Below are 27162 nucleotides of genomic sequence, written 5' to 3' on the forward strand. Positions count from 1 at the left end.
TGCCGCCTGTGCAGCAGAACCACCACCAGCCAGCCAGCGGAGGAGTGACTCTCTCCGACACCACAATGGGTGGGTATGTGTGTGTGTGCGGTGCAAGGTCAGCGGCGTGGTGCATGGGGGTTCCAGCGATTTGATCTTAATGGTCTTGTAATGTAATCATTGCTAACAGGCTGTGGGGACACATGGTCGTACGTTACGTTTTAACCACTTAAACCCCATATGGGTTTCAACCGGGGAGTCCCTCGGGGCTCGTTACTGGTGTCTTTTCTGTTTTCTGTTATTGTGGGGAAAGCTTTCGCTGAAAATAGCCGATCGACAAGCTCGCAGATCGGCTATTTTCAGCGAAAGCTTTCCCCACAATACGGATGCTGGGGTTTAAGTGGTTTATTAATTTGGATTGATTTCCCTCATTATTCTTTTTGCTGTTCACCTAGTGTTTGTTGGTCTCCTCCTAGTCGATTTTTTTTACAACAGCCCCGTTGTTCCGTTATGTTCATGTTGTTACCGCGTTGGAATAAAAGGATACGGGCAGTCAGTCCGGTCACGACATGCATGTCTGTCTGAGGGCTGGCACTGCAGGTGCGGCAACCGTAGCTCTGGTCCAGAGCGTTAGCGAGTTCTCTCTCTCTAACGCTCTGTTAGGAGCGGGTGCTATTCATTCCCATGGACTGAAAATTCCGCTACAGTGCGAGGTCTTCAACTTTAGTAACAATAAAGACAACGATTTTGCTACTCATCGAAACAAAGGCTGTTTTGTATTGTGGAAAGACTATTTTCCATTGTGGGAAACGTCTCAGGACCCCACCTTCTCTGCATGATACACTTTTTTTGGGCAGAAAATAAAATATGTCCACCAGACGGAAATTATTTGAATTACTCATCTGCGCCCTCTACAGATCTGGTCAATATAAATTACCATTGACCAAATCTGTAGAGGGCGCAGGTGAGTAAATACAATAATTTCCCGCAGACATATTTAATTTTCTGCCCAAAAAGTGTACAGAGAAGGTGGGGTCCTGAGACGTTTCCCACCATGGAGAATAGTCTTTCAACAACACAGAACAGCCTTTGTTTCGATGAGAAGCGAAATCGTTGTCTTTATTCTTTTTACTAAAGTTGGAGATCTCGCTAGGTAGTGGAACAGAGCGTTAAAGAGATCTCGCTAACGCTCTGGATCAGAGCTATGGCAACCGTACCGTAGCCTATCTAGACTGGGACCTGGACTGGTTTGGTTTTGCGTCTTCTACCATCAATAGCCTTATACTGACTACACCTCATGCTTTTGAGTTTAGGGTTTAGAGTTTAGTTTTGGGGCTTAAGGGAGCGCTTCAGCACCCATTTCAACCTTATGTTATTGCTCATTATAAGATTGTAGCATTTCTGTCTCCTCGCTCTGTGTCTCAGAGGTGGGCTGTTGACAGTTAAGAAACCTGCCTAGTACCAATGACATCATCCAGTGTGCTGCTATCTTTCCAGTGAGAAAGGCTGTAGTTGTTGATAAGCTTGGAATCCCCATCGATGATGTCATTGGTAGGCAGGTTTCTGAATTGTCCATGATAGCCCACCTCTGAGACACAGAAAGGATGCCATAATGAGCAGTGAGGACCAATTATACAAAGATAATTATGGTTGAAAATGGGTGATGTGCTCCTTTTAATAATAGGCTAACTGCCTGTGTTTTTATTTCTCACATAATCATCACCATAAAGTGGTCTTATAAAAACAAAACAAATACAAAACAATAGGCTACTTTATGATGGCTAAAAAAATGATTATTGCAGCGCATTGAAGTAGACATATAGGCCAACCATGTGTTGTCAGACAAGTATCACTCCGCGTAGTTATGGAACTTGTCATTGCCTGAAGTCAAGGGGGTGCAACTGAATATCAAACCTAAGCATGACTTTTGTTTCTACTAGCAGGTTACTGGTTTAAAACAGGTCTAGTGGTATTTTAAGAAACAGGCACTACAGGTAACCACAGGTAGGTCATTTACATTGAGATTGCTTTGTTTACCTCTATAGTTAATGGCAGCTTGCCAGGGTGTTGTTTATGAGATGAACATCATCTGACCATACTATATATATTGTGTAATATATATATACTCACATTCCATACAGAATATACATCGTCCTACCTTTTCGACACCCCCATGGAGGGACATAAGTGTCTTGCTCAGTGTCTCCTGTCCCCTTTAACACTGGTTATTACAAAGTGGACAAAATCTATCTGGACTCTCCCAGTCAACAGAAGTTCACTCTAAATACCAATTCAAACTACACACGTTTTTGTTTGGACGCTAATTTTAAATTCACATTTAAGTAGCATTTAATTTAGTCATGCACAGTCTCGCAATGAAAATGTGTGTCGTCTACCAGTAAGGATGCACTGATGTGACATTTCTGTCCAATACCGATGTCAACATTGCTGTTATGGTCAATAACGGATATTTACCGATGTTGAATATCTCTATAATATTTTTTTATAGTAACAAGTTCACATTTTGCACATTCTGAAAAAGGCATATAAACACTTTAAAAAAAGCAATGCCTCTTTATTCCAAAACTAGGGATGCACTGTATTGAAATTCCAACATAAACAGCTTGAATGTAGTATTTTTTATAAAAAGATGTTCCAACTTGTTGAGCCTTTTGGAAGCTTCCCCAGTAAACACTTGATTGAAACTGCAACCTTAAATCATCCCATAAGGCCTTTTCAGCCTTTTTTTTCTCCATTAAAACATAGTTATTATTAAAAGAAATATCGTCTTGAACCGATACATTATTTTGCTATCGGTTCGATATCGATATTGCAGTTTAAGGCCAGCATCGGCCGACACCGATATGATGGTAGATTAATCGTGCATCCCTACACTAGGGATGGGACGATATGAAAATTACACGTCACAATTATTGCGGCAAAAATAATTGCGATTAACGATATTATCGCGATAATCAAGATATGCTTAAAACTTAAAAAGGCACTTTTGTTAAACCACCTGAACCCCCAGCATCCCTATTCTGGGGGGAACGTCCGCCAAAAATAGTAGATCTACAAGCTCACAACGCGTTGCAACGCTTTGTGAGCTTGTAGATCTGCTATTTTTGGAATAGTACTGAATTTGCAGCTCAACAACAGCTAATTCATCCTAGTGTATGATGGAGGACAATTTCACGATAACTTAAAATCTCTGCGATACGATTATTGTGAGTTTTTTTATCACAACAAACGATAATAACGATTATCATCCCTACCCTATACTACCAGGTTCCTTCAAGAGGAGGAAGAGGAAATCCATCATGGTCACGGTGATGCTGCTCATTGTATCTGTGCTCATCCTCATCTTTGGCCTGGCAGCGACGACCAGGACACAGAACATCACAGTGGGTGGCTACTATCCAGGAGTTATTGTGAGTGACATTTAGCAACAAGCATCATGCATAAGGTGAAGGCCCCCCATGCTGTGAATGTCCACACTGAACCAAAGTGTTTCCATTGAGCTCTTCCTGCTGCTCCTGGACTCTGATGTTCTTAATTACCAGTGGTCTCTGAGGGGTGAATTTTTCCCCACATTCATTATTCAGCATTACTGGCATTAGAGGCAAAGTGAGGCAAGTGCTCCTTGTTCATAAATGTGTTTTCTTCACAGTCCCCCAGCCCTCAGCATTCTGACTCAGGAAATTGTTGAGGACCTACCTACCATATCTCTGCTGTCGGGGCAGAAACCAGCTAACTCCAAAATGTTACATTTTCAGGAAATGAAAAAACAAAATATAACATTAGGAGGTTTTGTCCATCATTTGATAAGAACAGCTGACAATGGATCTCCAAGCTCACAATGCAGCACAACGCGTGAATTAATGCCCTGATGCTTCATGACATTGCTTATTTAGGCCTACAATAATAAGCAGGAATTTAAATATTACAATAACTTCTGCAAAGAGGGGTTCACAGAGTTGCAGTTTCAGTAGAACTAGCGATAGAAATGCAATATATGAACTCATTTCGTGTCACATTGTTAATTGTTTTCATAACATTAGCATCAGTGCTAAGTTTGATAAACAGGTACACTGCATAGTTACTTTTAACAGACTACGGGGGACCCTGCCTTCTGAAACAGCTCTGTGTGCCACACAGAGGAGAGGGGGTGTTAGCTGGTTTCTGCCCGACACCGACGATATAGGCCTACAGTAGTTGGGATTTTTATTTGGGTATTGCTCTGTAAATAACTATAACAGATCAATGTATTACAATAACAATAATAATGATAATTACATTTCTTCTTATTATTATGAAATACAGGTATGTCTTAAACGTTCTAAAATAGGCCCTTATACCGATTTGAGTTTTGGTCATGTTTTGGACAGCTAAATTTGATTATTTTTTTTTTACAGAATATATATATTTTATATATATATAAAATATATATATATATTTAATATATATATATCTTTATATTACTGTTCTAATAAATCAAGGCGAGTCAAATTACACAGATGTCCTAATAATTTGACACTATTTATATAGCACCTTTGATACAAAACATGCAGCTCAAATTGCTTTCATATTATAGAGAGAGAAAAACAGGAAACGGATAGAAAGAGGGATTTAGAAATAAAACAAGAAGGGGGCACGGTGGCGCAGTCGGTAGCGATGTCGCCTCACAGCTAGAAGGTCCTGGGTTCGATTCCCGCCGGGGACGCTGTGGGCGCTGGGGGCTTGTCTTCTCCTCCGCGTCATCAGCGCCCATACCCTTGGTGGGGTTGGTGAAAGGGCCTCCACTGTGTGGAGTTTGCATGTTCTGCCTGTGTCTCCTAGGGTAGTTAATACCCTCACAAAAACATGTAGTAATCCTGGTCACTATACTGCCTCCCCCTGGTCAGCCGGGGCGCCTGATGGAGGGGAAGGGAACTGGTTGGAATAACGTGTTCCTTCCATGCGCTACGTCCAACCAGGGAAACTCCCCCCTGTCAGGTGACAAGAAGGTCAGTTGGCTCTCATGCCCTGGCCTCCCTAGGCTGGTGGGGGGAGTGTAGTGCCCAGGATCACTTAGCAAATTGGCACCGGGTGAAAAAAGGGTTACAAAAACCGAGGGATAAAAATGATTTAAAAAAATAAAAGAAATAAAACAAGAAACACGTCAAAAGAAAACACAAAGCGCATTGTGTAGTTGGTTAATAAGAAGGTTAAATGGAAAATAAAATGCCATAAAATTGTGAGACATGGTGGGAATGGCTAAGATAAAAATAAGAGTAGTTTTTTTTTACTAAGAAACAAACAAACATACAAGGTTACACTTATTTAAAAAAAAGACAAAAGGGCTGCATTCTACAATTTCTACAGTTATTACTTTAGTACAATGTTTTTTTCATACATTGTCCATGGGCTGAAGAAAGAAAGACCACTTTTTCCAATTTTTGTGAAACATGTCCTCTTGTAGTCTGAGTATGAATGTTAGTTTTTCCATTGTGTATATTTCCCCTATAATGTCTATCCAATTTTCTTTGGTTGGAGGGTCCTGTTGGTACCAATGACGTGTACTCGCTTTCTTGCCTGCTGCTAGGAAGAGCTTGATTAAATATTTGTCATGGGTTAAAAATTCTTTGGGAATATTCCCAAAAATAACAAGGAACAAGTCTGGGGTATCTCAAAACACAAAATAGTCTCTATGGTGGAATGGATATCCTGCCAGTATTTTAGAATGTTGGGACACGTCCAGAATATATGAGTGTGGCTCCATAAGATTTGTTTTTCTAATAACATTTCCTCTCATTTCAGCTTGGGTTTGGTTCTTTTCTCGGAATTATTGGAGCTCATTTGATAGAGAACAAGAGGCAGATGGTAAGAAGATTTATATTATATGTGTCAAGATCACTTACAGTGCTGCCATGTCTGTTACATGCCATTATAATCATACAGAACTCTAAACTTGATCACTCCAAAATGCAATTAATTCTCAAACTCTGGCTCAACGAGATGACAGAATCTTTACATTTAGAAAGAATCAGATTTATTCTCAAAGACAAACTGAAAGATTTTGAAAAGATTTGGAAGCCTTTAGTCTCCTTTCTTAAAGGTTGAAAGGCTAATCCTTGCGGATGACCCGTGTCGCACGTAATTTGGGGCAGCACTTCTGGGGAGGGGGAAGGGAGGCGGGGGGGTCCCTTAGTTTTTTGCTTGAGTTTGAGTGTATTCTTTTCATTTTACCTGTCTATTTTGTGTATATGTCTGTTGTTGTCTATGTCGTGTATATGAACAGAAACGTATAATCCTACCCTGTGCTTCACAATAAAAAAAGATTTTTTTGCAATTCATTCTAAGACTTAGAAAATAGCAGATCTACAAGCTTTGTGAGCATTGTGATGTAGCCTCGCTGAGCCATGTGGGCCATAGGGCACGAGGCTATTTCCTGTTTCTGTAGCGTGAGGCGGCTTGATGTACAAGTACACCCCCCAACCATGATGTACAAGTTGGGACTTACCCCCAATCCAAACCTTGATACTACTGCGTGACAAGCAGGGAGACATTGGGTCCCATTTTTGTAGTCTTTTGTATGACCCTGCATTTGTATGACCCGGCATGGTAATCGTACTCCGACCTCCCAATCTCAGAGAGAAAGTTTAATAACATTGTATGGCACAAAATGTTTTCAGATGGGGGTCCACGGCATAATACACATTCATTCGGGGGGGTCCTTGGCATGAACAAGTTTGAGAACCACTGGTGTAGCAAACCCTACCCTAGGTCCTAAGGTGGTTGTTGGCCTGTGTGTGTGGGGGACTTTGACTGTGTATCAGGACAAGGATCCAGTGCCTCATGCGAGATGCAGACAGAAATAGAAGGTTGTAAGCGGAGGAGGACAGATGTCCACTCTGGAATGTGCGGAAGGAACTGCAGATGAGGAAAGAGCAGTGGGAGCTGCCATGCAGGGTCTGCCACTCTTGAAATGAAGAATGGGTTTGTAGTGTGATACCCTCTACTTTCCCATAACCACAGCACAGTCTTGAGTGGATATTTAGCCTAACTGCTGAACCACTCTCAGCAGAATGCTTGCCAATTCAGTCCACAACAGAATGAGCTATTGTCAAGTATATGGCAGCTTAACTAAATGTGACCTGTAGTTTATTACGTTGGAATGATTAGGCCACGTGAAACATACATTACCAATGACATGATATTTGGCAGGTCACATTATAGTGGACAGTACATGCACATTATATTTGAAACTTAATTTTGATTTACTTGCAAAATGATGTAACAAAACTATTTTAGATCCAGGGTTATTAATAAATAATATTCCTCTGATGCGGTACGTGATATAAATAGGGTGCTTAGTTGAAGAGGCGCTATATCCCTATCGGCGTCCTTTAGGTTGTGGTTTGCATTGTGCAGTTGGTTACAGAGCTTGTGAATCAGTAACATGCTGATTGAGGTGTTAATTCATAAACGTGGCCTTACACCGTTGTCTCTAGAGTTTGTTCCGCCACAAACCCCCCCCCCCCCCCCCCCGCTAGCTGGGGTAGCCGCAGACGGGGTGGGGCGACGTGTAATTGAATATGTTCCAGCTTTCATTGAGGAGTGAAAGGAAAGGAGTTAGGGGAGGAATGGGGGAAGCGGGCGTCGCAGTGCCTATGAAGTGGGCACAGTGCCAGCCATGGCAGCCACATCACACATTGTCTCATTTATTGGAAGCATTCAGTGTGTGTGTGTGTGTGTGTGTGTGTGTGTGTGTGTGTGTGTGTGTGTGTGTGTGTGTGTGTGTGTGTGTGTGTGTGTGTGTGTGTGTGTGTGTGTGTGTGTGTGTGTGTGTGTGTGTGTGTGTGTAATCTTTCCCTGCCATTTTATGCGTCCTAGCTTGTACCCCCAAAAAAGAAAGAGGCAGATGGGTGATACATAAATAATCTATAGCAGTGGTTTTCAAACTTTTTGTGCCCAAGGCACACCAATGGGCAAATCAAAAACACAAGGGACACCAGTATTCATAGTGAAAAAGCCGATCTACAAGCTCTCATAATACATTATGTCACGATGTGTTGCATTGTGACATAATGTATTATCTTGTGACATACCGTATCATTTTTGTCATTCAAAACCAACACGCCAGGTTGGAGGTGGTTAATATTCAGTGGAACGGCTAGTGTTGGAAGTTATTTCAAATAAAAACTTAGAGCTTGATATAATATAATGCCTACATGAATTTATAATGAATTTATAATAATAAGATAATGCCTACATTTGACTGTATAAGCAGACTAATAAAACCATCACGGTACTCCTTTTTAACAGCTTTTATTCTTCCTGTTGTTTATTTCACAGCTGGTGGCATCAATTGTTTTTATTAGCTTCGGAGTCGTGGCTGCCTTCTGCTGTGCTATTGTTGATGGAGTCTTTGCTGCAAGGCACATCGTAAGTACCAACATTGCATAACACGTCTATCTAATTAGTAGATTATGGTAATTAAATCAAATAAATGAGTAATATAAGACCGGTGCCCTTTGGGCCCTTTTGGGACGATCCAAGTCGGGAATACACGCCCACCCATTGTGCAATACTCCTGTTATTTGATGTACACTTTGTACCCGTTGTCAGCTCCACGCGCATTGCGTTTTTCTTCGTGTCGCCGCCTTCGTTTGCTTCCTTCACCCACGACCACAGTTCTCGTACTTTCTGTTCCATTTTACACAATGCCATTTACATGGCACAAACGAAGCGAAGCTCAGCCAATCTGTGAAGGCGACGGGTCAAGTTGGCCAGTCAGAGAAGCCGATGCACACACTCCGCCAAAACATCCAGAGAATCTGTGCGTCCTCCGCAGGATCGGTGCGTCCTCCGCTGGATCGGTGCGTCCTCCGCAGTCCCCGGGACAGATATTCGCATTGTTTTGGTTCTCGGACACTGTTGGGCCGATCGACTTGTCACTTGGCACTGTACACCCCCTGGTCATATTATATGTTTTTTTATCAATGTTAATTGCTCAAAAACAACACGGTAAATGTTGTGTATGACTGCTTCATAAAGCTGCTTCATTGATATCTGCACAAAAGTTGTCATATTATTTTTCTCTCTACTGGCCCCCAGACTTCAAAGGATGTTCCGGCGCCTCTGAATGACACCTCTTCTTTTCTGGAAATATTTGTGTTAATTACATTTTCTTTTTCCTCAGTGTTCCCCAACCCTTTTATTACCTTGCTACCAAAAATGGACGAGTACTGTATGTAGTATATATCTCTGTACAGGTATGTATGTATGTATTCACTGGATGTTTGAGTAACGACTCGTTGTACCACAGGATCTAAGGCCATTGTATGCTGGTCGCTGTGACTACCATTCCAGTGAGACTGCATCTGACCGTGACGTAAGAAACACACGTGTTGCTTTCAGATTACTGAAACAGGATGGAGTGTACAAGAACGTTTTAGAAATCCTGCTGAAAACTTGTCCTGGGTGGGAATTCTTTTGTCTGCATTCCAAAGTCTTGACATTATAGACATGGTAAATAAATGTCTTGCTGAATGCCAACTTGAATGTGGATAGGGACATTGTTCATGAGGTCTGAGAGTCCCCCAATCGGACATAAAGTGTTTGTTTGAACTTTAGGTACCCTGCCAGCCATCAGCACGCATGTCCTGCAACCTGCGTGTGAAGAGCAACACCTGCTACTGCTGTGACCTCTACAACTGTGGGAAGTAAGTGTTTAACATCACGACTTAGTCCATCAGCACCTGCTCTGATTCGCTTTTACAGTGGTGCGAAGAATTGTTATCTATATTATGTTGCTTTGAATGTTTGAATTTAGAAAAGTTTAATATAGATTAGAGTTGTTTTCCTTGTTTGTTTATATATATATACATTTTGGGCTCAATTGTATTTTTACCTATGTTTCAGAGAACATCCTCTTATTGGACTTCAGAATAAAGATGTTTTGAAAAAGTTTAGGAAATCGTCCATGATTTGGAAGTAGGTCCATTTCTTTTAGCCCCGCTCCCACCTCCCCGCCCGGTAGCCATTGATGATCAATCCATGTTGTTTCAGTGAATGATGAATGTTATTACATGTACAGTTTGCGTGCTTTTCATATAAACCCACCCATGGTAATAATATGTGGTTCTTGGATGGCATCTCTCATGCATGTCCTGGCTCCTTTGTCTGTGCCTTACACAAGACCAGGCGTCAACCAAGCTTACTTTCCTTCCAGCTCTCTTAAGTGGTTTCTTCTCCTCCCACAATGGAAACCATTAGAGGTTTTATAGGCATAGATCTGTTCAATGTCTATAAATCAAGCTGTTCATTACGTCTGTCACTCAGTGCTGAAAATGTTGCCTGTTGGTTCAGCGGATATATTAGGCACATAACTAAATGCTATTAAAGCTGTGCTGTAAGTGAATATTATTTTGACATGTCTGTATTGTCTCATGCCCGATCGATGCCAGATTTTTGGGCACGATTATGGAAAGACCTAGGCCACCATTCACAGATGTTTTGACCTATATTTTGTCAAAAATGTAACATTTTCTAATCGGTTTGAAAAACATAGACTTGATTAAAGCTTGAGAACATATAAGCAAAACATAAAAGTAAACACATAATGTTTTGACTGAAATTATACAAAATATTTGACTTAACTTTATTTAACCACTTAAATTACATTTTTCAATGATGGCAGATCTACAAGCAAAGCTTGTAGATCTATTATTTTTGAAAGATTTTGACAACTTTTGAAAATGTTCATCTGTAATGACATGCCTGAGAATAGAGACGCCAGGGTTAATGTGGTTAAAAATCGGGACACATTAGCTGCATAATTACCGATGTTGCCGAAAAGTCCAAATAATAGATAGATAGATATCTGCCAGACCAATATATCGGTCCATCCTGTCTTACTTGCCGTTTCCCTGTTGCTTCTACCCCACTGGGCCAGCCGGGTGGAGGTGATGGGCGGCTACCATGAATATACAGAGGTTAGGAGTTGCCAAGACGTGGTACACCTTTACCATCTGCTGTGGTCTGCCACCATTCTCAACATCATCGCCCTCTTCCTGGGTATCATCACTGCCGCAGTGCTGGGTGGCTTCAAGGACATGGTAAGTCAAGACAATGATATATTTACCACCACCGTGGAAAGTGAGTGCATTGATCACTCCAATATACTGATCACCTGGATCACAAATGAGGACGATATAAGCTCTTCTACGTTCACGTCCTCTAGCAGTGACTTCAGCCGATTTAAGGAGAACTCGGGTAGTTCTTATGTATGCTCAGATGGCCCACTGTGCATTTTAATGTCTTGGTGTGTGTGTGTGTGTGTGTGTGTGTGTGTGTGTGTGTGTGTGTGTGTGTGTGTGTGTGTGGGTGTGTGTGGGTGTGTGTGCTGAGAAAACTGATAACTAATAGTCTTCACCCTTGATTTGTCTCCTGCTCTCAGACGCCCTCCCCTGACTCAGAAACATGTGAGACAGAGGCAGTCACAGCCCCACTCCCCTCAGAGCCTCCAGCTCCCAGAACCACTCTCAACCCCTACTACAACACTGCCCCCTGTCTGCCACCCTACACTGCCTACGACCGGCAGGTAAGCCTGTCATCCTCTTGATGTTGTCTGATACATTTTTGTAACAATTTATTTGATATAATTGTGTGTGTGAAGCATATGTGTACGTATATAAAGTTTATCCACATGGTGGCTTATGTTGAACTCTCTTGTGTAAGACAGTCAAACAGGCATTTTGCAAGTGTGTTCACGTGGAGTGTTGAATGGTTAAACATGGTTAAACGTAGCATGATGTCATACTGTAGTTATACATATTAAAAGTGCGGTGCACTTAAGCCTTGGACACAGCAACTGTATCATACTGTATGTAGCACTACGGAACTGTCGTCAGCAGTACTTGAATGCAGTGAATGAAGCCATCTCGCCCGTCTCATCGCAGAATTAGATGACAGAGTGAATAGTTTCCAAATCAAGTTAAACACTCATCTGTCTTTCTGAAAATGTTTTTCTACTGCTGTGTGTTTTGCTAGATGTTTCTGTATCAGCTACGGGTTCAGAGCCAAGCCTCTTGTTTATTTTAAAAGACGAAAAAACTCAAATGAAAACTTACCGGGTTTATAGGCCTATGTAGACTATTACAGTAATAGCACTGCCTGCACAAACAAGGAAGTTAATGTGTGCCGAATGGTACATATTATGTGTCGCAGTAACTGCCTTGTTTTAAGCGGATTCAAAATGTAATACATTTGTCGTAAAACCTTGCACGAAAAGGATCACTCTTACGTTGAAAAAAAGAAATAACAAACGATAATACATCCATGGAATGGTATAAATAATATAATATTGTCTATATAGATGTGATGTTTTAATTAATTTTGTGTCTGTGTTTGTAGGTCTCCAGTATGTTCCCTGACTCCTCAGCTCTGTCAGATGAATCCCAGTCTGGACCCAGTCACATGTGGCCCACTATGATCCCACCACGCTACTCCCCTCCATACTACCCTCCAGATGAGAAGCCCCCACCATACAGCCCCTAACACAGTGGCTATCTGGAGGGGAGGGGGGGAGACACTCTACCTTCTTTTGACAGCTAAAATGGCAACTGGGGTGTCGATGGATGCTGTTAGAGCCTCAAACTTTTCCACAATCTTCCAAGGCATCACAGCCAGAGCTGTGACAATGTACAAAGAAACAAGAGGTGAGGCATGAGTCATGGTTGCTGTGACTATGAGTGCCATTCATTCATTGCAGAAGGCTGGAGGTAGGCTGTGAAGACGCATTCATCCCAACACAAGTGAACCCCTGGCACAACTTACACTGCACCTTGCGTGCGCATGCAGAGAGAGACAGCCTTCTAGACTGTTCACATGTCTGCCTTATTAAGAGTTGACTTCCAGTGCAGCGCCTCTTTCTCACCTGGACGTTTGTCTGTTGTCTGTGAACGGACAATCTTTCTCCTCCAGCTCATGCTTAATGTTCGCCTACCCTTGACATATGAATCCTGCACCGGCTTCGAATGCTATCAATGCATTGAATGGGAGATTATCACGTTTTATCAGACCATTGAATGGGCGAGTAGGCGACGAGTAGGCGATATACTGACCTACCCGCGATTTGTCAGACCATTCATTGGGCGTAATCAGGAGCTACTGACCTACTTGGAGGCGGAGCAGTCCCCACAACATGATTTACGATTCTGTGCCTATCAGTACATAACTCCAACGGCGCTGAGTAGGCTCAGGATTCCAGTTCGCCTGAGACTTCGCGCCTCCGTCATGGTCCGAAACCAAAACCAAAACCGAAACTGGACTATTTAAGTCATCTCCGTTGGTAGGTCAGTATGTCTTGATAACACCCAAGGAATGGTCTGATAAATCGCGGGTAGGTCAGTATGTCGCCTACTTCGCCCATTCAATGGTCTAATAAAAGGTGATAATGTCCCATTCAATGCATTGATAGCATCCGAATGGGGTGGAATCCTGTCGCAGGTGGTGCAAATGAAGGTCCTTGTGACGCGACCAGTGTGGGGATTGATGGGTGTGATGTGTCTTGACTGGGTCTGACATTCAAACCATAGCTGGTGAATTTAGTGTATTTTCAGAGTTTGCGTATTTAGTGTCTATCTGCATCGATTGTTGGATGAAAGAAAAAAAAAGTACTGTTATGCCCAATTTTTTTTAGAGGTTAATAACCTGTTATTCACTGTACATTATGCAGTATTTAATGTTAGATGTAATACAGGTATTACATGCTTATAACTTATACAGCACAGTACATTATACAGTTGCCCTTTTAGTACATAAAAGCATAGTATCTTAGCATCTATTAGTCAACTTGGTCTAATTTACGATTCAAATATTTCTTGAATTAATCTGTAGACAATTTTGCAGAGCAAAGTGTTTACAAGATATCCTATTGTATTTAATTGTGAAGGCCAGCACCATACCATTACACTCCTAGCCCCTGTATTGTATCTTAACTACTGCAAAGGGAAGAAATATATAACGCCTCTCCCTCTCTACATAATATTACACTTAAAAACAGAAATGTGTTTGGTATGATTCACAGATAAAACAGCCAATCTCATCATCTTCACTGACTTTGAACTTGCCCTGGACTAAAATGTTTTCCACCAAGGTAGTGTGAGTATAATGAATATGATGATAATAGGCACTTAGTTCATGTCAGAGAAACTTTGTCAGCTTTCATTTTTTTTTTTCTTACAGCACTTTCTCAGGGGCAGAAGAGGGCTGATTAAGTGTCTATAGTTTGTTTTTGCCATTAAATGCTGTTTTCTGTCATTAATGTGGCATCTTTTTTCAAAAATATTAAACAGGATGCATTGATATAAAACAAAGACATTCTCAACTAGAGGCTATAACAAGGGAAATAAAAGTCTTCGCACTGGAAAGTAGCTGCCAAAGTAGTAATGGTCACCTGGACTATATTTCCCGTTCAATTATATTTGTTTTGTCCTGCACCTACCCTACAATAGAACTTTGTAAGTGTTTTTGTTTCTAAAATAAACTAGAAGGTTCTCTTACCTTCTCATACCTACTGTAGCACTCTCAAATATTTATTTTTACTTTGGCACAATGATTCATTATAGTGCACAGTATATTTCTGTTAACCCCATTAACCCTGGCATCCCTATTCCATAACAGCATGTCAATCTTTCATAAATAGCAGATCTACAAGCTCATATGTCACATCACAATGTTTTGTGATATGTTATTGTCTATTTTCAAACTAAAAGATTACAGGTTAAGTGACCATTGTTCTTTTCACTTGAGACTTGCCACGGCTGTACAGCAGCTCTTAAGCCTGATTTATACTAAGTTGCATGCTGATGTCGTGCTCCGAAAATAGGTTTACAAGCTCACCGTGTTTCATGATGCTTCATGTTGTGAGCTTGTAGATCTGCAATTGTTGATGTGCGACATGGAGCACAACCAAGTATATATCAGGCTGTCCCAGGCTTTGCTGCCTGGGACAAGGGACTTATGCTGTTAAACTGTTTTCAATCCCCTCCTGATATCTTACACTTGAAAAGAGAACAAAGCCCTAGTTTGAATAATATGCACCTCTTTGCGATAGTAATATATTAATATAACAATTCATTTTCATATTCAGGTCAAACCTCCATACTAACTAGAAGGGAAAAGTACATGAAATGTCAACAATGAATAACCACATTTTGAAATAAGTTTATTTAAATTTGTCCAACACTAAAGACCTAATAAATACGTGTAGAAGAAAAACGTGGAGGTACAAAAGGGCTTGAGCACAACTATATACATAATATGCCATAGTTAATTTGTTTATTCTAAAGTAAAAACTGCAGCATTTTACTGCATGACAGATGTTAACACTACACTGACAACATACTTTACACAAAACAATGAAAAAGTAAAATTGTACAAAATAGTCCTCTGCTGCTGTGCTGCATGATCCGGTGATAAGTGCTCATCTGTACAAACCAACAGAATTGTCAAGTTACATTACTCATCACCTTCTTCAATCTCTAAAAACTGTGAAACAAAATGTGGTGTACAAGAGGCAGCTTTTGGCATTGACAAATCGATTTAACAGAAAATATGGCCAGCATATAAAGACGAAACAGTAATGTTTGGGAAAAATCATTATTGAATGAACTTTGAAAGGAATGGAAATACATAGTAAATTTGTGCAACCATTGAACATTTTCCCTGCAACATTAGCCACTATCCCGATATAGGATATCCAACTATCATAAAGTTAAGAGGTACAAAAAGAAAAAGGCTTAATGATTTCAACTGGGAACCGGATACCCATCCAGCACAATTATCTTGCACCCAAACATTTGAGCTATGCTCTCAAATACATGGCATAAACCAGAACTCAACCAGTTCAAGAAAAGATTCATTGGCAAATTTCATGTTCTCAGTCCATGGTAAACTATGTTACTTCTAGACAAGATACCTCGCCGGATTTTGTTGACAAAAAGCAACAACCGTTGCTGGGAAGAATGCCTGAATGTTACTTGGTACAAAACAATAACACTTTTGCCATCAGAAATGTGAATGCAAAGCCTAATCCATACACCGTTGCAGGACAGTATTTTCAATGTTATTTTGAAACTGTCATGTCGTCACCTTATTAAACTAATGGCCTAAGTCATTTTTTGAGGAAATTATATTTTTGCCGAAATCAGCTCCTCATGACACTGGCCACCTCTGGTAAAATCGCCCAACTCCTAATTGAAAAGGATCATGCTGTTCATGCCCCTTTTAGTATAAAACACGCCCCTTTTAGTATAATGGCCTAACTCCCTAGTGTGACTTAGGACAAAATAGGCCTTTTGTTTGGCCTAAGTCACATGTTTTTGTGACTTAAGCCAAATTATTTACTGATATAGGCCATTTTGTAATTTGTTTTGCTTTTTATTTTGGCCTAAGTCAGATTTAATCCTATTTAAACCTATTTCAATCTCTTATGTTACATAACTGACAGTCAGTGTTATTTCTATTTAAATAGTCATAATTTGTTATAAACATTTTGGGTGAAATGATTAAGAAATATCATATAGTTTTGTTCTGGATCAGTTTTTTTTTTTCCTGAAAACCTTGAAAAAAATGACTTAGGCCATTAGTTTAATAAGGTGACGATGTATAAATTAGGCTTCAAGAGGTGAACATGTTACTATATGCCTGAGCACAGCCATGGTGCTGTGGTTGAGCTTGGACTTCAAAATGTAATGTTTCTTTTTTACAATGCATTTTAGGGTGTGCATTTGCATTTCTTTGTTTTACACTTGACCCTGTTTTTTTTCATTCATGTCTGGAATTCTCCAACTCTTTTTTTTCAATAATATTGAAGAGCTCTAGAACATAAATGTAAATGTATGCATTTCTATAGACTTGCTAAAACAGAAATATTGTGAGTGAGTTAATAAAATAACTACATTAAGTAGGAAGATTTCAGGACAACATTCTTCAATAAAACTTCCTTTAAAAAGGAGACCATTACTGAAAAGGCACAGATAATGTATAAGTAAGTAAGCAAGCCATCTTGCTCAATAGGTCTCCGGTATGACAAAGTCAAATTCTGTGGAACCCTGGTTGGGTGGGGGCGGGTTAATTATAGGCCCTGACCGACTGTGTGCAACAGGCTGTGCGTGACCAGCAGGCCCAACAAACATGTCACTCCAGGTCAATGTTTTGCTTTGATGGACCTCTTGCTCGGAAGGGTTTATACACTGCACGGTGCCGTCCTCACCGATGACGGGAATACCCAAATCTTCAGTGCTCCACGAGTAGGGCTTCATTTGCAGGGTTCTACAGGGTAGCAGGCGGTACAGGTTGTCACTGCCATCGTCCTTCTCTTTTCTCCCGCTGGGATCTTGGTTGTGCGCCTGTTTACAGTGGGTAGAGAGCACCTGGTAGTTCAAGAATGTTTCGTTGCACAGCAAGCATTGATATCGCTTTTCCCCGGTGTGGTGGATCTCATGCTTAGTTCTATACTCAGCCAGAGCAAAGACTTTGTCGCAGTAGTGACAGGGGTACTTCTTTTCCCACGAGTGAGTGTTGAAGTGACGCCGGAGACTTGTCAGACATACATAGGGACGCTTACAGACCATGCACACAAAGAAAGTCTTCCCATCCATAATGAGCTCATAGTGATCCTCTGGCTCTGTTTTGGCCTTTTTCTTGCCCAAGCCACTCTTTGGTGAGCCAGAATCAGTGGGGGATGCGGGCAATGAAGATCTCTTCCCTTTACCAAGTTTAGAACCTCCCTCTCCTGGGTCTTCCTTCACTGGGACGATATCGTACGTGTTTTCTCCAATGTTGGCGTACACTTTACAACCTGTTGAAATGGAGTCAATTTCTGAGGCCTTATCTAGTGTAATTGTTTTTTTGGAAGCCATAACTGATTTGAGAACGTCAAGATTGCTTTCATCCATCTTCCCTCCAGAGGACACATCTGAGAGCCTCATTTTGAAATCGTTTGTCTTAGTTACAATGGAAATCTGCTTCTTTTGGACTCCAATTGTGTCGCTGTTTTCATTACGCTGCTTTTGGATTCCAATTGTGTTGCCGTTTTCATTAGGCTTATTTTGGACTCCAATTGTGTCGCTGATTTCATTAGGCTTTTTTTGGACTCCAATTGTGTCGCTGATTTCATTAGGCTTCTTTTGGACTCCAATTGTGTCGCTGTTTACATTAGGTTGTGCAGTGACTGGGGGCTCGGCAGGACGCTCAGGGGTGACCTGACTGTTTGACCTGGCTGGTGTTGTGGGTGTGGGAGCACTTTCTGAAGAGACTCGGGCAGGGGAAGATGGGACATTGGGGCTCGTGTTTGGAACACTCAGAGCACTATTTTGATCAGAAATCTTGACACTGTCAGTTTTCGTAGGGGCTGTGCTTTCTTTGTGCTCTTTCGTAACAGCATCTTTTGATTCCTGATTTTTTGCTGACGTTGAATGATCATCTGAGTCCAAATCCAAATCAATGACCTCGGTAGGTGCCGCTTTTTTATTTGCTGCCCTGGTTTGGGCGTCTGTTTTAGAGACAAACATAACATCACCGTCTGAATCGTCATCATCAGCTTTTTTGCGAGTCTGATTGAATTCTTCCGCAGATATAGAAAAGGAATCTGTGATTAGAGGCATACTTTCTGAGGATGCATCGCTTTTGTTCCCCGTCTCTTTGGACAGACCTGGTAGACCCTTGACTTGAGATAGTGGTACCCCCAAGTTTGCAATGAACTTCACACCCAACATCTGTCCAGCGCTTATGAGTTCCTCAAGCATGTCAGAACGGATGCGAACAATTTTGGAACTATAAATGTAATTGAGAATCTGCTCGAAGATTTCAGCTCGGATAAAGTTCAACTCAATTACTTGTCCAGCTACAGAGAAAAGTTGGTGGAAGTAGGTGCTCGAGGCAGACAGGATAGCTTTGTGAGCTCTGAATTTCTTGTCCTGAATAATTATGGTGACATCGCAAAATAATCCAATATTTCGTTGTTCATTCATTTTCTTCAGCACAATCCCCGAATACTGGGTGTCAGTTGCAGATATCAGCTTTAGGCTCGACATGCCTGCAGATGGAAGAAAAATACAATTAGCTATTATTATTCTCTTGCAGAATTGATATGGCTACGTGTTTTGATTGATTGATTGATTACTATTTTAACAGTTTGTCAATGGTACAGTGATACAATATTACAATGATGCTAAAAGGATAACACAAAAAGCCCTAGGGACTTGTTTCCATTGTGGTCCTGTGTATTCAATTCATCAAGACATTTAAAGACGTACAATAATATACAAGACATAATCAACAACACTATACACGTATATGTTTCAGCAAACAGCGCGAATAAAGAGGTAATTAATTCAGTTTCGGGTTAGTAGATTAAATAGACATGATAATTATTTTTCAAAGCAACATTTGAAGTTAAAAATAAATGTTCAATCGGATTCAGATTGGAGCTTAATCCATGTATGTTGTTTAGCGCTATCATCAAACAGGGGAAACAAGGAAGGAAGGCTAACGTTAGCCGTTTGTTAATTGAAAAGAAACCCAAAGCGTTGTTAATGTATGTATTGCATTCATATGGGTAGTTGTGGAATTACTTACTAGCAGATAGTTCTTGGAGCAAATATGAATGAACAGTTTTTTTATCTGGTTCTCATTAATAACACACGTTTAATCAGTTAGCTGTAGCATTAAGCGGGCCTGCGGAACAGACAAAAACATTAACTTGCTCGGCTAACGTTAGCTTAATTGCAGTCCGGATGGTTTATGTATAAAGACTGTCGTCTTCCTTTAAACACGCGGTGGACAAACGTTTGTCCAAATAATCAGCACATAAAATGGGCCACTATCTGCTTCTGATCAACACTGACCATCAAAAACTAAAGGAACGCTCCAACAGCGGCAACACAATGTACTAGCGAGCGGTTCCCTGCGAGTTTACACTCCGCAGTCCGACAGTGTCGCACGACCCCCAGCAATGGCAGATCTACAAAGTGACGACGCGCCGCGAAGCAGCGGATGTGATGCGTTCTTAGCTTGTAGATCGGCTCCTTTTTTGGGCACGCGCGACACCCTCGCTATGCACTCAGTGTTGCCATGTCCGCTTATTATAAACCACTTTGGGGCTTCTTTTTCTGTGACGTTTTGCTTGTAAATATTGGTAGTTGCGGGTTGCGGTTTTTGGGGCTTGTTTCTGAAGTGTAGTTGCTTATTTGGGCTATTTGACCTTACTAATGTTGTTTAAACCAGTGGTTCTCAAACATTTTTATGGCAAGGACAATGTTTAATAATATGTTTTTTTTGTCCACAAATCCCCCCATCTGAAAAGATTACAAGATTTGTGTTGTTTAATTTTAAATAGCAGATATACAAGCTCACAACACGTCGCATCGTGACGCGTTGTGAGCTTGTAGATCGGCTATTTTCAAATAGCCGCAGCCTAGTCGCTTCTTTTTGGCTTGTTTTCATAGACCTGGTTCCTTCCTTCTTTCTCTCGCAAAACTTGGCAACATTGTATGCAGAATAGCGCGGCCCTCCTCGGTGGCATAGCGGCTCATCATGTCTGTTTCAATGGAAAAAGGTTCGAAACGAAGGCAGTTTTAAATAAATAAACAACGACATGCGTTTTTAAATGCATCGTTTTACCTGCAGCTTCGGTGTTTCTATCCAGATCAAACCGGTTATAACAGCGACGAACACAACACACAGACGATCACACAGACAATACAGAGAACGACGTTGTATTATATCTGCAACTAAAGACACCAATGATTGTCACAATAAACCGCCACTGGGGGGCGCAACTCGCCTTCTCAACTGACAGAATTTTTTAAAAACATAATTGATTGATTGATGTACTTTATTTAGTAAGACATGAGAACAGTACATGACAGTACATAACAGTACATGGAAGTACAAATTCACAATACAAGGTCTACTAAACTGGAAAGCTCATTAAGCACTAAGCTTGTTTAAGATGAGATCCCCATGCATGATGAAAAGAAAATGAGAAAAATAAGAAAATGAGACAATCAATTAAAGACATACAATAACATCCTAGACATCATCAACAACACTAGTATCAAACAGTTGGTGGTGGTGGGGGGGTCATTTCTGGTGTTAATTATGTTATATCAAATTGTACAAAATGATCTGTTACAGTAACTTTGTAATTATTTCATTAAAGGGAATTTAGACAGGGTATTTGTGCCACATATTGATTGATTGATTGATTGATTGATTGATTGATTGAATACTTTCTGTGTTCAATTCATTGAAGACTGTCTGCGAGTCACTATGAATTGAATAGGTCAGGACCGCAATGGAAAGAAGTTTACAGGACTTATTTGTGTTAGCCCAAATGTATGACTGCATACCCGTACTGTTTGCAATTCTGTCTAATAAAGCAGTGGTTCTCAACCAGTGGTCCGGGAGGGGATTCCAGGGGGTCCCCAGACAAATTAATAGTTAGGAACCAAATTGTCCCTTATGTGTCTAACTCTAACGGGTCCATTTGGTTCCATTTGTACACTCTCAGAGTTAAATGAACACTAATAATGATGATACAGTGTGGGACCCCCAATAAATCAAAATGGTCCCTGGCATATCTTTTCAAATGGGGGTCCGTGGGCTAATATGTGTCAATTTGGGGGTCCTTGACGTGAAAAACCACTGTAATAAAGTATTCAATCAATCAAATTGGTACGAGCGGAACAAAATTCGGAGCCGATCCTGATGCCACACGGTTATACATCGGGAGAAGGACCGTTCGACTTCCTGTTATGGAAGATTTGTTGTGGATGGAATCATAGAGGTATAATATAATAACGGATGGAATACGCAATGGCCATATTCAAATAACGCGAGTTTGACGCATTTGTTTGCCGTTGCGGGGGGGGTTGGTTATTTTTGTATTTTATTTGCATTAACAGAAATCAGTCGAAATGTCGAATCAATCCGGTTCTGACGGCGAGCAGCAGAGCCCCAGCAGGCCCAGGAGACGGAGTAGGAGTCGGAGCCGCAGTGGGAGCCACGGACGGGAGAGGGAGAGGTTGTTGTCTCCGGATTATTTCGGTCCAAAGCTCCCGAAGCCCCGCAACAGAGAGCGAGAGAGAGAAGAAGGACAGCATCGCCTCCGAGAGGCCAGGACCATCAAGAGGTTCCGCATAGGAAGCCCCCGTCGGAGCCGCTCACGATCCAGAGAGAGACACGGCGGCGGCGGCAGCACCAACAACAACAACAACCACTGGTCCAACAATGAGCCAAGCTATGGATCCAGAAATGATTACTATGATCAGGAGAGAGACGATGCTCAACGCCAGAGACAAGAGGCCTTCATCGCCCGGTAAACGTAACTTGACTGTTTAAATCCTTCGCTTTGGGAGAGTAGTAATAATGTCAAATACATCTATGATAGTCTTGATCCAAGGCTAGGAGAGTAGAAATGTAACACAATACATTGTGCTCTCCCTTAAACCAGTGGTTCTCAAACTTTTTCATGCCAAGGACCCCCAAATTGACACTTATTAACCCGCGGACCCCCATTTGAAAAGATTTACCAGGGACCCCCATAATAGAAGATTTTTTACGGCTCTAGCAGTGATTTTCAACCATTTTAATTTCAAGGACCCCCAGTTAGACATGCATCAGGCTACGGACCCCCATTTAGTGTCATTTCTATCTCTGGGACCCCAATTTATGTTGTAAAATCAATGTTAATTAACTCTGAGAGTGTACAAATGGAACGGGTCCATTTGGTTCCATTTGTACACTCTCAGAGTTACAGACCCATATGGGTCCATTTGGTTCCTAACTACCTATTATTTAGCTGGGGATCCCCTGGAACTCCCTCAAGGACCCCTGGGCTGTATAGTTTCCTTGCTTGTTTTGAAAAGTTCCTAACCCACCACCCCACCTGATCCACCCCTTGTGGCACCTCTGTGTTGACTTTTGCAAAATGTGTCAGCTGTCATTACCTCTCTCAGGAGTCTTAACATTATCAGGGTTGTCAGAAAGAGGTGTTTAATTTGTATCTTTTACAGGCGTCTGCAAGAGAGGGAGAGGATTGGTGAATTAGGTTGCCCTGAAGTTTGGGGATACTCGCCAAGAGTAAAGGAACCAGAGTAAGTTGAACTATTCTATACACAACATGTTAAAAGTATACTTGTATGGAATTAAAAACATTTACATCCATATTTTTCATGAAGTCTTGATTTTTATTTATTCTGTCAATCCCTAAGCTCTGATGAATTCACACCAGTAGAAGAGGACGCAAAAAATAGCAGCTCAGATTCAAGCTCAGAAGGTTTGTTCGATTGTATGCAAATGTACTGTATTTGTATTGTAAATGACAGTTATTGTTAGATTCAACAGATTTGAAACAACTTTCTCTCTTCACATTTGCAGAAGACAAGAAAAAGAAGAAAAAAAAGAAGAAATCAAAGAAGAAGAAACACAAGAAGCACTCAGAGGAGAGCGAGTCAGATTCAGAGGGTTAGAAAATGTTTTCACCAGTTTCCAACTTGTGAGACTGTTGAAAAGTCCTTTTATTTGTTGTTTTTTTGTTGTGAGTTTTGGTACAAAACAAACATACAAAAAATTATTTGTCTCTAATGCAAATTCCCATATTGCCACTTTGCAGAGGAAGAAGTCAAGAAGAAGAAAAAGAAGAAGAAGAGCAAGAAGTAAGCTTACGCACAACTAAATATGAACATCCGTCACATGGCCACCAGGAGCATGGTGCCTAACCGAGTTTCTCCTCATCTTCACACTCACACGGTTCAGGAGCTTGACGCTTAACCTAACCAAACATCTCAATTTCATAGTAATCTCTCAAGACAAGATTCTGCTAACAGCAGTGGTGCTGACAGTAGAATCTGTCAGCACCACTGCCTTAAACATGTAGTGTTGTTGTTAGTAGGAATAAACACAGAAGCACCCGGGAGGAAGTGGACTAAGAAATGGGAGGAGCTAAACCGAGTTCCTGTCTCTACACAAAAAAGGTGGTAGTGCCCCCAGAGGCAAAAACTTTTTTTTTACTGAATGAATGGGTTCCCAGATTGATGTCACAGTGACATGGTTCAGGAACTTGCTTAACCAAACTTCTCATCATCTTCACACTTGCGTGGTTCAGGAGCATGATGAATAACCAAGCTTCTCATTATCTACACAGATCCAAAAAGTCCAAGAAAAAGAAGGCAAAAAAGAACCGTAAGGCCTCCAGTGACTCGAGCAGTGAGCATTCCGGGGAGGAGGATGAGGAGGAGGATGCTAATGGGGTGATGTGGGTGGAGAGGACCTGCATGGATGAGCACCTGGTGGGCCCAGAGGCCCCACTTACCCAAATGTCTCAAGATGACAAACCTCTGGAGTGAGTGCATTTTGTTAAGACATTTCTGATCAGTAATGCTCACTTAATGAACTGAACTTGTTGTTGCAACAGTTCACTGTCACATATACTATATCTGTTCATAAACGTATTCTTTCATTAGCGTGGCTTCATTTAAAACGTATGCATCAGTCCCCCCCCCCTGACATGCATACACATAGTGTATTTAAAGCATTTTCTAAACCAGTGTTCTTTTGATTTACAATGTATGTAACCTTTTAAAGCTGCAAAGCGCTTTCTAACCATCATAGTCAGTATTAGTAGAGTAACTAAGAAATTCACCTCAACATTTTTTTTTTTTATATGCATAAGATAATCAACTACTCTGCTAGCCAATGAAACATTAGTTTCACCTTTGCGCCTCAGCCCTTGAACAAAAGCAGTAGAATGCTGCGCTGAAACGTATAGGATCAATGCTTCTCAGTACATTAACGTAACAGGGTCACTTGATTCAATATAATATTTTTTTTTACATATTTCAATGAATGATGAAACCTAAATGTTCAACGTGCACCTTTTTTACCCGTCTACAGCTTTGGTCACGCTCTGCTACCAGGTGAAGGTGCAGCTATGGCAGAATATGTTAAAGCAGGCAAACGTATCCCAAGAAGAGGAGAGATTGGGCTGACCAGCGATGAGATTGCAAACTTTGAGAAGTCTGGCTTCGTCATGAGTGGTAGCAGGTACATGAATGTTTTAATGGGGGAAGAATAAAATAAAAATCTGTAATCAGGGACAGGGTTAACACAAGGCTAATTTGTTAAAACAAATGCAACACATATATTAATAAACATTTACCAACCTTTTATAATAGTGGTATTCTAATTGATGACACTATTAACAAAATAACATTGATTAAAGACAGATGAGGAACCAAAGCAGCGTGATCAAATAAACAAACTATTGAAATAACCAAACTCATGACGCAAATATATTATACATTGTGTATTGCCTCATTTGCATTAATTACACAAATTGACTAATTAGCTTAGTTACTTCTTATAGTAAGCTGAGTGTCTTTGTACTTTTTGCCCTGAACACTGGTTGCAAGTTTAGATTTTCTTTGTTGTCGTGATTTAATGTTCATGTATAGTAACTGTGGCACTGTACAGTGATTGGTAGATGTGGTACCAACCAAATCAATATAAAGCACTAACGAATTGGTGTGATTGTGTGCAACTCCTCAGACATCGTCGTATGGAGGCTGTGCGTCTGAGAAAGGAAAACCAGATCTACAGTGCAGATGAAAAGCGAGCGCTTGCATCCTTCAACCAGGAAGAAAGAAGGAAGAGGGAGAGCAAGATCCTTTCCAGTTTCAGAGAAATGGTGTACAGGAAAACCAAAGGCAAGGAAGAGAAATGAAGTTCCTCTCCCCTGTCACTGCGCTTATCTTATTCACTTATATTATTGCACTTATAACACTTATATTGTTTTATTTTAGGCATTATGTTCAATGTCTAATCTGTATTTTGGAAAGTGAAAGAGTTTTTGTGTAATGTACTTTATAGATATACATTGCAAATTCAAAGCTCATTTGTATAATTGCAAGTAGTGTACAGTATGTACTGTAGGCTCTTTTGCCTTTTGTATATTTTTCAATTTATTACATGCAATTTGGTTTGAACTCAAGTCAGCCATTCAATTGAGCAAATATTTCCTGTATGAAGTTTTCATGTGAGAAGCTGAACAGAATGGTTAATAAATGTGTTAATCAAATGGCTTATTTACTTGAAATTGTTATCTTTATATTAGAAAGCCTAACTATTCTTAGTTTTAATAATATCTTGAATTTATATGGCGCTTTTCTAAGTACACAAAGACGCTTTACATGTGTGTGGGGGAGCCAGGGCAGAGGAGAAAAAAAGTGATTAGGAAAAAACGCATCAAATAAGATAAGAATTTAAAAGCAATAAAACGCTAAAAATAACGAGTTGAAATTAAAGTAGACTCGGAAAGGCCATTCTGAACAGGTGGGTTTTCAGCACGGATTTGAAGGGAGGGAGGAGCGTGTTTGGGGAGTGCATTCCAGAGGGAGGGGGGCAGCCACAGAGAAAGCACTGTCGCCCCAGGTTTGGAGCCTGGTCTTGGGGACCTCCAGGAGGCTGGCGTCACTGGACCTGAGGGGATGTAACATGGTGCTTGAGGTCGGAGAGGTAGGGGGAGCCAGGTTTTGCAGTGCCTCCCAGATCCACTTGAGAATTAAGGTAGGTTACAGCTAGCCTGGCATTGGCCAGACTGGTAACGTGGATTCACTCTCACGTTCCGCCCCGGTATCAGTCTGGACTTCGGCCCATAGGGAGCGAGTATGAGAAATCAGAAAATGATCGGGCCAATCAGTGACTGCGTTTGAACTGCTGTCTGTACAACAGTGAAAAGCATCAAAATCATTTTCTGATTTCTCATACTCGCTCCTTATGGGCCGAAGTCCAGACTGATACCAGGGAGGAACCTGAGAGTGAATCCACATTATCAGTCTGGGCAATGCCAGGCTAGGTTACAGCTAAATCTAGCCAAACTCACTTAATACAATACCTGCCTCTGTTGACCAGATGTAGAAAGGCACATTACATTACTTTACTCAGATATATACAATGTGTAATTTTGTGGGTTATCAAAGGCATTTCATACTTTTTTATCAATTACATACCACATAAAGATTTTGTTTGTCACATTCCAAAGCCAATAATTTGGCTTCGAGTCTCCAGGCTCTCCGCAAGGTCATCAACTTATTGGCTTAAGAATGCGACAAAACAAAAATTGTTCGAAAA

The 27162-nt window shown here is 40.9% G+C and overlaps 3 protein-coding genes across 6 annotated transcripts in view; 2 read left to right on the forward strand and 1 right to left on the reverse strand.

Annotated features, from left to right (window-relative positions):
• Nucleotides 1–14529, forward strand: part of tmem255a (transmembrane protein 255A) — a 14779-nt gene extending 250 nt beyond the window's left edge. Inside the window, exons 1-11 of one of the 3 annotated variants that reach the window (XR_014599561.1) lie at nucleotides 1–69; nucleotides 3268–3410; nucleotides 5779–5841; nucleotides 8317–8406; nucleotides 9290–9355; nucleotides 9598–9686; nucleotides 9886–9957; nucleotides 10919–11081; nucleotides 11423–11566; nucleotides 12379–12683; nucleotides 14030–14529. The exon at nucleotides 1–69 is cut by the window's left edge and continues 250 nt beyond it. Coding sequence is in view for 2 of the 3 variants with exons in the window: in XM_084041594.1 (XP_083897720.1) it covers nucleotides 1–69; nucleotides 3268–3410; nucleotides 5779–5841; nucleotides 8317–8406; nucleotides 9290–9355; nucleotides 9598–9686; nucleotides 9886–9957; nucleotides 10919–11081; nucleotides 11423–11566; nucleotides 12379–12522 (1043 nt within the window). In the remaining variant the exon portion in view is untranslated. Of the gene's footprint in view, nucleotides 70–3267; nucleotides 3411–5778; nucleotides 5842–8316; nucleotides 8407–9289; nucleotides 9356–9597; nucleotides 9687–9885; nucleotides 9958–10918; nucleotides 11082–11422; nucleotides 11567–12378 lie in introns of all 3 variants that reach the window. The other 2 variants (XM_084041594.1, XM_084041595.1) reach the window with 2 other exon arrangements.
• A 647-nt stretch (nucleotides 14530–15176) lies between these two features.
• On the reverse strand, nucleotides 15177–20752 carry zbtb33 (zinc finger and BTB domain containing 33). Of its 2 annotated transcripts, none has more exons than XM_084041585.1 (2): nucleotides 20653–20752; nucleotides 15177–19066 (listed from the first exon to the last, which is right to left on the reverse strand). In XM_084041585.1, exon 2 carries the CDS (start codon nucleotides 19062–19064, stop codon nucleotides 17040–17042), a length of 2025 nt encoding a protein of 674 aa, XP_083897711.1. In that variant the 5' UTR covers nucleotides 19065–19066; nucleotides 20653–20752; the 3' UTR covers nucleotides 15177–17039. The 2 variants fall into 2 exon arrangements, with proteins under 2 accessions (XP_083897711.1, XP_083897710.1); XM_084041584.1 differs by lacking the exon at nucleotides 20653–20752 and adding an exon at nucleotides 19609–19945.
• A 1027-nt stretch (nucleotides 20753–21779) lies between these two features.
• nkap (NFKB activating protein) lies at nucleotides 21780–26110 on the forward strand. The gene is made up of 8 exons (XM_084041593.1): nucleotides 21780–22351; nucleotides 23049–23129; nucleotides 23247–23311; nucleotides 23413–23499; nucleotides 23648–23690; nucleotides 24179–24376; nucleotides 24928–25077; nucleotides 25582–26110. Exons 1-8 carry the CDS (start codon nucleotides 21951–21953, stop codon nucleotides 25754–25756), a joined length of 1200 nt encoding a protein of 399 aa, XP_083897719.1. The 5' UTR covers nucleotides 21780–21950; the 3' UTR covers nucleotides 25757–26110.
• Nucleotides 26111–27162: the final 1052 nt, after the last annotated feature.

Source organism: Gymnoscopelus microlampas (assembly GCF_963454915.1).
Source record: "Gymnoscopelus microlampas genome assembly, chromosome: 18".
NCBI classification, from domain to species: Eukaryota; Metazoa; Chordata; class Actinopteri; order Myctophiformes; family Myctophidae; genus Gymnoscopelus; species Gymnoscopelus microlampas.